This window comes from Ptychodera flava, chromosome 16 (genome assembly GCF_041260155.1).
Source record: "Ptychodera flava strain L36383 chromosome 16, AS_Pfla_20210202, whole genome shotgun sequence".
Taxonomy (NCBI): Eukaryota; Metazoa; Hemichordata; class Enteropneusta; family Ptychoderidae; genus Ptychodera; species Ptychodera flava.
The window spans coordinates 14,554,927-14,569,264 of record NC_091943.1 but is presented as its reverse complement, the minus strand read 5'-3'; the positions used below and the strand labels follow the sequence as shown (position 1 = coordinate 14,569,264).

Sequence of the window (14,338 nt, the reverse complement as noted above, 5' to 3'; positions counted from 1 at the left end):
CTACAGTTCACCAAGGATGATTTTTACATATGTGGTAGCTTTGAGGTCATTTACCAAGGAAAAACTACTTTCACCATTTATCACTCACTCGATTTTAACAAAAACCGATAGAAATAGTACAGGAAGTTGCCCATGTAATTTGAATCATTGGAAAAAAGCTCAAGGCTTGGAGCTTTCATCATGTGTATGGAAGGGACCATCTTCGGACGGTATGGCCCCCACATTGTCCACTCACGGTAAGACTGTAGTAAACAGCAACACAAAATCTGACAGTGGACAGTTTATTATAAGTGATTCATTGTTTATGCAAGGTACTCAGTATAAACAATGTTATGTAAATACGCACAGCCTGGTTTAAGCATGGGTGAGGGACAATGCCATACCCATGAGAAGATGGTCTCTTCCATATCACATTATGCAAGCTCCAAGTTTGGCACCTTTTTCCCATGATTCAAATTACATGGGCAACTTCCTGTACCATTTCTATCGGTTTTTGTAAAAAATCTTGTGAGTTATAAATTGTTAAAATAGCTTTTCTGTGGTAAGTGACCACAAAGCTAGCACATATGTAAAAATCATCCTTGTTGAACTTCCCCTTTAAGGTAGATTGCGCCTCCGGGACAGATATTTGAATAGTCAAACTTTTCCAATTCTTTTCTGATCTCACCACTTTGTGGGCTCAATTTTGACTTGATTGAAAATTTATGAAAATAAAAATTTATTTTCTCCATAGAGTTAACACAGGGAAGGCCGACATTTTGAATTTCAAATATCGGTAAATCTTGGGTTATTTGTTTCTCTAATACCAGAATTTGCACAGTGACCACTGAATTTTATTTGTGATTTTGAAAGACAATGGTTGAATTAGTCCTTGAGGAAAGTTTGAGCAAAAGTTTAAAAGTCTTTCACTTTCAAGGCGCATACATCCTTAACAACTGTCCCTATTGTAAGCTGTTGTTACAGTCAGAAAATGGAGGAAAAAAATACAACAACGATGATTTATTTGATCATTTCCTCCGTGAAGACCAAACTGAACTACCAGTAGCATAATCATACAAACAGTAGTTCAATAATCTCAGAAAATTCTTTCTTCACCAAAAATTTTCTGCTTTTTCAAACTTTTGCATCAAACATACAGCATTACTTTCAAGGAAGAATCTCATCCACCTCAAGTCAGCAAGGATTTGTACTCTTACTTTTACTGCACCTTCATCTGCTTAACTTTCTAAACAACTCCATCCACTGTCTTATCGCTCTAACATAGTTTCCGCACAAGTTGAAATACGATAATGGGTCACATGTCTTACTCAGAAAATTGGTGAACTGCTCCCTACCATATCTTGTTACTTTGCACCATGACAACATGGGACATTGTATCAATATCTCTACTTTTTGCATTGTGATAATTCACTTTCAGGTCCTTTTCTGAAGCGGGAACATAATTTCATTAACCCTTTAATATCCTGCTAAGCCTTTTCACACAGTTTCCGCACAAGTTGAAATACAATAATAGGTCACATGTCTTACTTGGAAAATTGGTGAACTACCATATCTTGTTACTTGGCATCATGACAACATGGGACAGTGTATCAATATCTAAACTTTTTGCATTGTGAAAATCCACTTTCAGGTCCTTTTTCTGAAGAGGGAACGTAATTTCATTAACCCTTTAATATCCCACCAAGCCTTTCACTTCCACATCAGGTAAGTCAGTGAACAAATGACCTAGCGTCAATCAAGGAAACACTAATGAATATTTTACTTTGAATATCAGCAGTGAATTTCTAAATATGCTGTATGTTATCTTTTTGGGATGTGAAAGAGTCAAACCAGTGATAATTTGTATACATCAATGCCGGCTGCGACTGCTGGTGGCATACATTGTTGGTAGTACACTTTGCCAAATGATGGCCATTCGTTTTTGTGGAAAGGCCTCATTTCAAACTCAAAACTAAGTGTTACCTTAGCTTAATGTTTTTAAAAAAACATGAGAAGAAATGGTAAATTTGCATAAGGAGAACACAACTGGGATGCCAAGATGCACACATACTACAGACAGACAAGTCATCGTTGATGACACAGTCCCCACTTGTTAAGGGTACTTTGATTACATGTCCTAAGAGGATAGAGTCCCTCTTCATTAATGAGACATGCCCAAGTTTTGGCTAAGGACACGAAAAAATTGTAACAAAATGGCTGCCATGCAGCCATATTGGATCATATCAAGAAACAAATTGACATACATATGTATGACATAGGTTAATGTCCTTGTACCAACTTTGAATAAAATCGGTTAAGATATGCCTTAGAGTATTATGGCCCTCGACAGGAAAAAATCGTAATAAAATGGCCGCAAGGCAGCCATATTGGATCGTATCACATAACAAATTGACATGCATATGTATGACATTAGTCAATCTCCTTGTACCAACTTTGAATAAAATCCGTTGAAACATGTCTGAGTTATTGCTCTGTACATGAAAATATCGTAATAAAATGGCTGCCTAGCGGCCATATTGGATCGTATCACATAACAAATTGACGTACATATGTAAGACATAGGTCAATGTCCTTGTACCAACTTTGAATAAAATCGGTTGAGATATGCCTGAGTTATGCCTCTGCATATGAAAAAATCGTAATAAAATGGCCACACAGCAGCCATATTGGATTGTATCACAAAACAAATTGACATGCATATCTATGACATTGGTCAATGTCCTTGTACCAACTTTGAATAAAATCGGTTAAAACATGTCTGAGTTATGGCACTGTATATGAAAATATTGTAATAAAATGGCCGCCTGGCGGCCATATTGGATCGTATCACAAAACAAATCGACATGCATATCTATGACATTGGTCAATGTCCTTGTACCAACTTTGAATAAAATCGGTTAAAACATGTCTGAGTTATGGCACTGTATATGAAAATATTGTAATAAAATGGCCGCCTGGCGGCCATATTGGATCGTATCACAAAACAAATCAACATGCATATCTATGACATTGATCAATGTCCTTGTACCAACGTTTGATAAATCGGTTGAAACATGTCTGAGTTATGGCTCTGTACATGAAAAAATCGTAATAAAATGGCCGCCTGGCGGCCATATTGGATTGTATCACAAAACAAATGGATGTGCATATCTATGACATTGGTCAATGTCCTTGTACCAACTTTGAATAAAATCGGTTGAAACATGTCTGAGTTATGGCTCTGTACATGAAAAAATCGTAATAAAATGGCCGCCTGGCGGCCATATTGGATTGTATCACACAACAAATTGATGTGCATATCTATGACATTGGTCAATGTCCTTGTACCAACTTTGAATAAAATCGGTTGAAACATGTCTGAGTTATGGCTCTGTACATGAAAAAATCGTAATAAAATGGCCGCCTGGCGGCCATATTGGATCGTATCACAAAACAAAATGACGTGCATATCTATGACATTGGTCAATGTCCTTGTACCAACTTTGAATAAAATCGGTTGAAACATGTCTGGGTTATGGCTCTGTACATGAAAAAATCGTAATAAAATGGCCGCCTGGCGGCCATATTGGATCGTATCACAAACAAATCGACGTGCATCTGTATGACATATGAAGTAATCCTTGTACCAAGTTTGAATGAAATCGCTTCTTGCATCTCTGAGATATCTGCGTGAACGGACGGACGCACACACGCACGCACGCACGCACGGCCGCACACACGCACGGACATGGACCAAACCTATAAGTTCCCCCCGGACTGTGTCCTGGGGACTAATAAATCACGGGTTTGACTTCTTAGTGATTGTTTGTCGCGTGTTCATTTTTAGCCGGATGCCGGCCAAATTGACCGGCTACTTTCGTATTTTGGCCGGCTACTTTTCAACACTGTTTCGCTCTCTGGCCCGGAAATTCTGGTTTTGATAACAATAATTAGATTTTTTGGTGGTCTTGAAAGCCGCAGATAATATTTCAGAAGTGCCGATGTGGCTATATGTAGTCTAGCAATTTACGCGGTGAACTTGTTGCTATCACTGTAGTACCGCAATCAGCGAACGTGTTGTACTGTACACCGTGACTAGGAATCGCTCTCGAGGTCAACCTCGCTCGCCCGATCACAGCCCGAATATTCCGACGTTCACATCGGGTATAGCCGAAAATTGGACTAACATACAATTACGTTATGCCCGCGAATAGCCGACCATTTCCGAATGAAGCCGACTTTTGTTTCGCTCAAACGCGGAAGAGAAAGTCGACGCTCGAGAGCTTTGGTTTTCTGCGTAAGAGTAGGGCCTAGTCTGATGGGTTTGGTAGGTTTTGATCAAATCTAAAGCGACCACAAGTTACTGAGTCTCATTTTTCATACTTTCGAAACGCCACGTCAATCTATCCATGGTCGATCACGATGTCAACTCAAGTCGATCGACATCGCGTTTTGTGGAGGGCCGTGGTTGTGTGCATCGCGGAAGAGAAAGTCGACGCTCGAAAACTTTGATTTTCTGACTTTGTCTGTTGGTTTTGGGAGGTTTAGATCAAATCTAAATAAACAAAAAATTACTTGGTCTCACTTTTCGTACTTTTGAAACGCTACGTCGATCACAGTGTCAAATTTCAGGTCGACCGATATCGCGTTGTGTGTACTGACTACCGGTGCTTTGTACACACACGGTGTAGTACAGGCTGGCGTTCAGTGTCGTTAGTTTGAGGTTTATCAAACATGAACACTGAAATTTAGCTTTCATTTTCAATTATATTCAACATCAGCAAAAAATCAATAATCAGCTCGCGGATTCGTTTTATTGTGAAATTAGTACAGTGAATTAAAATCACTGAAAATTGTGTTCCTATAATTCATTGAATTGAATAAACTCTTTGATTTTACTGTATCTCTTCAATCAAGTTTATTTAAATCAGTAAAACACTTGATTCTAGCGGATCGTTTTCTGGGTTGTGAAAACCCCTATTCTATGATGTATTTCAAAATGTTTGTTCAAGTCATGAGCTAAACATAATTCTACACAACAGTCTGGTGAAATTTGCTATTATCCATGTCAACTGAATGCAGTTGACAGGCCCGAGTGATATCAAATTAATTTTTCTGACTTTTTTAAACTTTATCCCTTGAAAACATGTTGAATTGGCAATGATAATGATTATTCTGTATGCTGAAATGGTCTTAATACTGTACAAGAATGCATAAAATTACTCCAAAATGTCTTCAAAATTTAAAAATTTCTTGCCCACACACAGGGACGGGGACCCCGTCCCTGAAACCCTCTCCCCCTTTGTGTATGTTGAAATAGCCTTTTATACACTTGTATAAGAATGCATGAAATTGCTCAGAAATGTCTTCAAATTTAAAAATAATCCTTAACACTCTTATGCTGAAATGGTCTTTCCGTACAGTACATAATGCATGAAATTACTCCAAAATGCCTTCAAATTTTAAAAATTTCTTGCACACAGGAAACCCTCCCCCTGTGTGTATGTTGGAATAGCCTTTTACACTGTATAAGAATGCATGAAATTGCTCAGAACTGTCTCCCCCGCCCACCAGGGATTCTGGTTGCACACAGAAGCTAACCGCCTACTTTTCTGAATTTTCCGCCTACTTCAAAATTTTTTGAGAACCCTTGTTGTAAATTTACCAGTAGGATTTTGTTTTAATTATGGTTACAATTAATCACCAAATGGCTATGACCAAATGCACCACAATTCCGTTGTACAATTGATGCAAACTTGCATTTAAAACGGAATTCAATTTCTAGAACATGAGGCTAGATGACAGTCTTGGGTTTCAAAACGAGGCTTGATACTAGAATTGTGTATCAAAATCTAACAACCATTTGAGGACCACAGTAGGATTGTATTGATGAATTCCCTCCATGCTTTCAGGACTGGTTGACTTAATAATGGCGTTACAACTCATTCTGGTAACCGCCATGCTGCTTCAGACACCATTGGCACAGGTGACTGATGGTGACAGTGACGGTGATGGTCAGTGTCTGAGCATCTGTGCCCAGTCTTGGCCAGACACTAGAGGACCAATGGGACCACCTGGGCCCCCTGGTTCACCTGGTATTTCTGGACCAGTAGGAAGACAAGGTGAAGTTGTTTGCTAAAAAATTATTAATTTTATAAGTTATCATGAGTGGCTTCGACTTAGTCAAATGGCACAGGAACAAAAAATTGATACAACATGGCTCAGGACAGTCTTCCTACACAATGTCATGATATTGTCTGTTGGGGACACATCAGAGTTAAGTGTGCCTCTTTCCTACACATGATACATTTATTATCATTCACTGGTTGCCTAGACAAGCGCCAAAAGTTAAGTGTGGCTTTGTCAGACAAAATTCTAGTATAATTGGACCACAAGTGTTTCTGTTTCTAGAAACTGTGTGACTGGCAATTTCAGTAACGGGATTGGGAAATGAAGCTGTGCACAGCAGGAACTTTTGCAATCGCCTTCATTCTTTGCAGACAAAGACAAGGACAAAGAAAGGTATTGTCTGGTGTAACAATATAAAGAACACATGATAACAAGGTCAAGATTACAATTTGCTGCCTACCCAAGGGAAGGTGCTCATGATGGTAATCTTGATGATTCCTAGCTCAAATATAACTATGAAGCCAGCTGTAAAACACCAGAGAAATGGTGGCATCAGCTATATTTGAACAAATCTCAAAGATCCAGCATTATTATGGATAATCTCTCCTTTCACTCTATTCAGGGATACAACATTATTACTGACTGAACGAAAGAAAAAAGGCACATTGGAACTACCATACCTCCTAATTTATCAGAGATCTCACAAACTAAATTTATACATTTGAATTTGCATCTTTGTACAGGCCAACCTGGTGTTATTGGACCAATGGGAACACAAGGAATCAAAGGTGAACCAGGTGAAGAAGGACTTAAAGGAGAATCTGGAATGAAAGGGGAAAAAGGTGAGATTTTAACATATTATTAAAACACCACATATTTTTGAATTTATTGGCTGATTTTAAAGTGCTCATAAGTTGTTCCCAAATATACTTGCAACGTTTTATCAATTGTTATGTAAATTTTTTTGATAATGTTGGATCAAACAGACATCACATTTCATTGGCTACAGTTTTATAACAAAATTTGGGCAAAATCTGGAAAAAATTGACTGGGGAATATTTTATAAAGGCGACAAACGTGACTTTGGCACTCAACAGGTTAATGTGTGTATGCAGTGTTTTTGCTAAGATTGGGGAATATTGGTAAATGATTTGGGAACACAGGTAACATTGCTGCTGTCCCCTCTTTGATTGCATTGATATAACAAGGGGAACCCTGGTAAAATTACTGGGGAACCTGGTAACATTTACATGCTTACCGCCCTTATCAAAACACTGGATGTGCTGGCACATATTATAAAGTGATCATATTTTGTAGAGTGCCAATAGGTACTGTCATAACTTGAGGCGGAAAGCTTCTATTGGTTGTAATGAATGGCTTACCATCACTTTAATAATGCCACATTTTTCTTTTGTTCAGTCAATAATAATGTCCTATCTCTGTTAAACCTAACAAAAGGAAATGATGGATGTGTTCACCATCATCAAAATCATAATGGTTAAAGGATAAAAGTTTACTGAGGAAAATGGCGGACAATTAGAATTTTAGGATTTCAAACTCTTGTACAATATGGACAATTTGACTTATACAATGTACCATATTTTGTTCTTGACCACTTGTCCTGTATTTTGTATCTATAAACTGAGTCACTTTTAATCATTTTACTGCTGGGTCCATTATCCGCCATCAGTCAGTAAAAGCATCTGTGGGTGGAGGGACTGTGGTTAAAGCCATATTGAGCCAAAAACCTATATTCATGTACAATGTACTAGGCATGTCTCACGAACAAGAATGCAAACATACTTGTGCTCAGCACTGCAGTTTGAGCCCTCTAAATATTTCACCTGAACATGGTGTGTGTCACTGGACTTGGCTGGCTATAAAAAAATGAATTTCAGTGACTTGGCAGGATATGGCCCCTAAATGCCAGCTCTTAACATTTTACCAATTTTTATGAAATTTTTCTGCAATTTTTGATAATTTTGGACCAAATGGACATCACATTTCATTGGCTACAATTTGTTACCAAAATTTTGACAAAAATCTGAAAAACTTGACAGGGATATAAATATTTTAAAGATGATAAAAATTGACTGTGGCGCTCACAAGGGTTAACTGCAAAAACTGCTCTGAGCAAAAATTTTGTTGGTCCTGGAACTTAAGCCATTTGATTTAGGCATCTCTCTTCCCATAAGAGTTGCCATTATTAAAATCATCTTCTGCAGGGGGAGTGAGTTGACATTTCAAATCAAGTTCAAGATTTATGAATATTAATGTCAGTACTTTCTATGTTGAGTGGAGTAATGTCGCTTTTCAAAATTACCAGTTTTGCACCAAATTCCTTACCATAGTGCTTTGCAACTAAATAAATCTGACAATGTGACATCTCTTGAGTGTAAACAGGTCCATCAGGTGCCAACGGTCAGACTGGCTCTCATGGAAAAGTCGGCCCGAGAGGTTCTAAAGGGGATACAGGAGAAAAAGGCATGCCAGGAGAGAGAGGCGAACCCGGAAGCAAAGGGGAGCAGGGAGTAATCGCGGAATATTGGACTGTGGCATTCTCTGTCACCAGGCAAACAGGTCTTTCTGGAACTGATTCGGCTCAAACCATCACATTCACTGATATCCTTGTCAAAGAAAATGCAGACATCAATACAGACACTGGAGTGTTCACATGCAGGGTTGCTGGAATTTACTATTTCTCCTTTACCTTTTGGCCAATTGGAGGAAGTCCAATGTTTATCTCTCTCACACACAATGGAGTAAGAAAAATTGCTTTGGGTCTAGCGCCAGGTTCCAGGTACATCATGCAATCTCAAAGTGGAATGTTGCGATTAGAAGTTGGAGATGAAGTTGCTCTTGTACTTGGTGAATCAAATTCTCATGCAGTAGCTGGAAGAAGTAATCCATTCTATAACACTTTCAATGGCTACCTAATTTCACAACAGAATATTACTCACACTACAATGCAAAACTGAACCTGATCCTGAAGAAGTAAAGCATAATAATCACTTTTCCGCATTTTAAATTTTTAAAAGGCTGCAATATGAGCCAAAGATACTTGTGCAATGCAATTTGTTTAAATCAGTAACAGTGTATGCCTTAAAAGGGAAACAGACTTAGGAACTGCGCCTGAGCGACTTTCTTGTTTACAAACAATGTATTTCATGCACAATATCTAGATGCACCTCATCATCATAGCTGCAACATTTAAATTATACGATGTAGATTATGACAGACATGTTTTAACTTTCATCAATCACCATTAAACTTGGATACAGTGTTTACATTGGTCGTATGGTCCCATACGACCTTTGAGTGCAGTTCCGATGACTGTATCCCTTTAAGATAATTTTTGTTACATAGTCAGTACATTTGTTGAATAAAATATTTTTAGTAATGTTCCTTTCAGTCAAGTGATATTTACTTGTTGTCATAATGCAATTATGACATTGAGAGAGACTAGAGAACAGAGTTGCTCTCCCTGTGTACTGTCTTTAAAGTAGAATGCGCCTCGGGGACAGATATTCAGACTCTCAAATTTTCACAGTTCTTTTCTGATCTACCACTTATTGTGGGGTTGCATTTTAAAGCTCTTGGACTCTGAGTAAGAAACATTTTAACCATCTTAGTGTTTAAAAGATATTATTTTTCTCCATAGAGTTAACACAACATTGACTGCCATCCTGAATTTCAAAAATCAGGAAATGTTAGGTAATTCGTTTCTCAAGAACCAAACTTTGCAAAGTGACCCCTGATTTTTATTGTTGATTTGATAAGAGAATGGTTGAAAGTTTCATTGAGTAAGAGGAAGGTTTGACCAAAGTATCAGTCTTCACTACAAGGCACACGCTACCTTAGAGAGAAATCATACAATTGAATGATATAACTATTTCTAGACATCACATATAAGTATTCAGTTGACTTGTGAGAAAGTATGTGTAATAAGGAGTTTTGCATGTCAGTCTTTTCAACTAGATGCTATTCATGTTTGTATTTTTGCATAAAACCAACTGTACTAGTAAACCTGAGTGGCCAATTGTCAAAGGGGTAGCTGTCCTCAAACTATACCAGTACATGTTTGAGGGATCACAATTTGCCAACAGCATTCTCGGACAGTTACTTTTAGGACATTATCCTTAGTCCCAATGGGCAGATGGGACATGTCAAAATGGTAGTAAATATCCAAGGGAAATATATCTTGAAACCCTCATACAATAATCAGATTGTAGATTCAGTGAAAATGTAATAAATGTTGACTATACATTGCAAAGTCTTGTTTTTTGTCTTTCTGTCCCGCTGCTCACAACTAATATGGGGCACCACATCCTGAGTAAGAATACCATGCAATCATCTGATGCACAACAAGATGAAAACACTCTCTCTGCCATGCTGGTATCAATAGTTTAACGTGGTACACCATGTAGACTCTATTTTCAAAGCTTCCTATTTCTTTTCCTCAAGTTGAACAACTACCTCAGATTGTGAAAACCAGGAAAAATGGGCAGTGTAATTCATCCATCCCAAGCCCTATTTTTCTGTCCTTCAGATATTACAAAACAGTATACCATCTGGGCTGAAGGATAGCAAGATTCCCACAATTCACTATTTGGTAAGCCATGCCCCTCTGTCAAACACAACATCAAATCATACAACTCTCTGATTACTGTGAAAGATATCTATTTTGCCCCTCAATCAATGATTCCCGATGCCCCCTTGAGATTAGGGCGGGAAGGGGGGGGGAGGGGCACAATCTCCCATACTCTAGTACCGAGGATAAAAAACAACAAATAAATTCGTTAATGCACTTATCATATTGGATGCATTACATTCACTTAAACATGGTGTGTGAATGAGAAGACGATAACAGTATCCAACAATGCATTGCTGTGGTTGTATCAAACACCATGTACACACCCAAAACAACAAAACACACTGATTTTGTTTTACAAAGTATTGTTATATGAGAATGACACAAATTTGCAACGCTAAAAACTGCCACGTGTATTTTGTAGCCATCGGTGATGAAATTATAGGTTTAGGATATAACCTGCCACGGTGTTCTATGAGCGACATACCCTGCGTATACCCTACAGCTAACAAAGTTCTATGAGTAATGTGTGCTTTGTAAACCCTCGTGTACACTGCATGATGGAACCGGAAAAATTTTGGTGATGTAAGTTTCCAAGTTCCTGTATGTAGTCCAGTCAATTCAAGTTGTGTCTACCAACATGTAATGTCACATGAAACTGACTACTTTCAAACTATTTTCAACTGAATATTTTGGACTTATCTTAGCTGAGATACTCAGGCACGCTGAAACTGACCAAAAGATTGGCAACTGGAAATGCCATGCCTCTGAAGAAAATTTGACAGGCGAACATATACCTTGTGATACACAAACATGTGACTGTACTCACCCAATCAGAGTGTATCCTGCTGGTGCCCTCTTGGCCTTGGCAAGTAACAGTATGTCACAGACAGCAGCCTGTGTGTTTTCCCTGGGGAGCATTCGAACACAGAGTTGTTTCTTCTTCAAAACAGGTTCTCCTGTAAATTGCGAAGTGAACAGACTTAACTAAATACATGCCTAGGCCACTTCTTTTGCAGGGCCATTGAGGAAGTCCTAATGCCATTCTTGTATAATTTGTAGAGTGATCTGCTGACTAAAACATTGCTATCAGCAGTGTGAAATCTGCCTTAATATATATATATATATATATATATATATATATATATATATATATATATATATATATATATATATATATATATATATATATATATATATATATATATATATATATATATATATATATATATATATATATATATATATATATATACTATTATATCATAAATATATAATTATCTGATCATTTACACTTGTAGCTCCTAAAATATAATTACTTGTTTTATTAAAAAAAGAGTTACTAGGACATATCTTTAAACAGGGCTTGAGTAGGTGGATTCCACAAACTTTTCCCCGCCTTTTTCTGTTTCTCCGTTTATTCTAAAGGTGTCATTGGAAACTTCATTTTCTCAACTGCTCTCACAATTTTTAAAGTTTTGACAGAAACCACCAAAATCCCAAATATTACAAACATTACAGGTAGAACAGCAGACTAGAACGACGTTTAACTCTACAAGGGCCATGTTCTTTGACATGTTACACATATCTTATTCACACTCTGCAAGCAATTTTCACTCTATTGCATTTTTCATCCCTTGAAACAAATTGCTTTCTGTTTAATTTTGCCAAGAATTCAGGTAATTTTGATACCGTTTATTTTGAAACTTGAATATGTGTTTCACAATCTACTATATTCTTTCACATGGGTCAGTAACTTACTTGAATCTAGAGTTGTAGGGATACTTGACCATCCAGGCGGAGGAGGGTTGTCTAAACCCAGCAGTGCCATATCTGCTAATACATTATTAACTCTACCCTGCAGTATGACAGGAAGATAAAACAATGATATGTACAAGTCTCTGCAGCTTGATAACAATAAAATATCACAGATTCACAAACTTAGTTTTCCATACATTTATGCTCTTTTTATCAACATCATTTGATCGGACGGTGATTAAATTGATGTGCATCTTGAACAAACATCATTTCACTATCATAGATCAGTACAGAGACAAAAAATAGAACACTTTATAGGCAAAGTTATCCACTTTTGAAAAAGCCCAAATCAAAAGAAAATACCATGTCAGTGTAATGGACCATGAGTTGTTGTAATGCTTCAATCCACATTTATACTGTATCATTGCTTCCTGTTGTGTTGGCAAAACAGAAAAATGAAACTGGGACATCAACATCTATCAGGTTTACTTTGCCACTTTTAGAAGATATGTCACTGCACAAAAGGGGAGAAGTTTTGTCATTCAGAGTTTTCAGCTACAATTAGACCATTTTGTAAAGGTAATGGATACACGTATGGTTTTTATACTGTTTTATGTTTGATGGGTTACTGGCTATCTTAACATATTCTTACACCTTATAGAATATATCACTTACTTCAGAAATACGCCAGACCTTTGAAAACAATTCAAAATCAATGAAATAAAGGATATTCATTTAAGGAGTTCTGATAATAACAATAATACTTCTTACGTTATCTAATGGAAAAATTCTTGTGTAACAGAAGTATCTGGGGGTTTTCTTGCCAAAGAAAGAATCTCTCCACAGATCAGCATCATTTCCTTCTGCAGTTTTAGCTTGCTGAAAGAGCAAAAGAGGTACAAATTATGATTAACAATGCTATATGAATATAAAGTGGTTTGCCTGGTAACTTGTGTGCATGGCAGTACGCACAGAAAGTAATGACAAACCTTGTCTTCTATCCAAGATCAGTTCTAATCATGGGGGTATAAAGATCTTTCTTTATACCTCCATGTTATACCACAGTCCCTCTACTGGGTAGGGGACTGTGCTTCTACTGAAGTCTCTGCATGTGCTTTCATGCATGTTGGGTTCTCCACAACGGGATATTGAGAGGTGGCCAACCCCTCTGTTTAGAGCACTCTATTCATTTGTCAATATCAATACAATATCACGTCACCTGTTGTTTGCACTGAACAATATCAAAACCTATAATGCCTGGGTAAAATCCCTCTATCAAATACATAAAACAGCCACATGGATTTTGCTCTTCGGATGCTAAGCTGTAAGTGTAAGCTATGTACTTTTCAAATTGCATATTTTGAATTTGATACACCGTGATACCATGGTCTGCTAATGTACTGTTCAGCAGATCCTTATGTACAGTGTGTTGCAGCACAGATACAGTGAGATGCTAGCTTATATGCCTTTGATGGTGGTTTCTTTCAACTTCGTTTTCACAATGATGTGAAATACACTGTGGAGAGAAAACTCTGATAAACACCAGAAAGGTGAAATATAGATTGTGTGATTTTTCAGAAATGCTAACATCCAGCTGTAGATTTGGATATTTTTATGTCACTCATGAAAGTGAAAAGGAACTGAAATAGTTGTCAGGGTGTGAGGGCTCGTGATAAAATTTCGTAAAAGGTTCTGCAAAATCAAGTTTTAATACCCTTTCACACCCAAACTTCCTTACACACGCACAAACACACTGGGGTAATGCTGCTAAGTTACCAGAAAATCAGGACTTATAATATTGACTGATTGCAGATGAGAAGTAAATGCATGCGCACGGTAATTAATTTGATTATGTGTCTGAAAAAATTACTTACCATATTA

General features: G+C 37.4%; 2 protein-coding genes across 4 annotated transcripts in view; one reads left to right on the top strand and one right to left on the bottom strand.

The window, feature by feature from the left end:
• Nucleotides 1-10,381, top strand: part of LOC139114084 (collagen alpha-1(IX) chain-like) — a 29,415-nt gene extending 19,034 nt beyond the window's left edge. For 2 of the 3 annotated variants that reach the window (XM_070675599.1, XM_070675598.1), the window contains exons 2-5: nucleotides 1,631-1,704; nucleotides 5,892-6,101; nucleotides 6,852-6,950; nucleotides 8,512-10,381. In XM_070675599.1, the coding sequence (XP_070531700.1) occupies nucleotides 5,909-6,101; nucleotides 6,852-6,950; nucleotides 8,512-9,086 (867 nt within the window). In that variant the 5' untranslated portion in view covers nucleotides 1,631-1,704; nucleotides 5,892-5,908 and the 3' untranslated portion in view covers nucleotides 9,087-10,381. The remainder of the gene's footprint in view (nucleotides 1-1,630; nucleotides 1,705-5,891; nucleotides 6,102-6,851; nucleotides 6,951-8,511) is intronic. The other variant, XM_070675600.1, reaches the window with a different exon arrangement.
• LOC139114083 (multivesicular body subunit 12B-like) overlaps nucleotides 1-14,338 on the bottom strand; it is a 43,376-nt gene that overhangs the window by 26,745 nt on the left and 2,293 nt on the right. The window contains exons 2-4 of the mRNA XM_070675597.1: nucleotides 13,229-13,336; nucleotides 12,461-12,557; nucleotides 11,529-11,658 (exon numbers count right to left, since the gene is read on the bottom strand). Of these exons, the coding sequence (XP_070531698.1) occupies nucleotides 11,529-11,658; nucleotides 12,461-12,557; nucleotides 13,229-13,336 (335 nt within the window). The remainder of the gene's footprint in view (nucleotides 1-11,528; nucleotides 11,659-12,460; nucleotides 12,558-13,228; nucleotides 13,337-14,338) is intronic.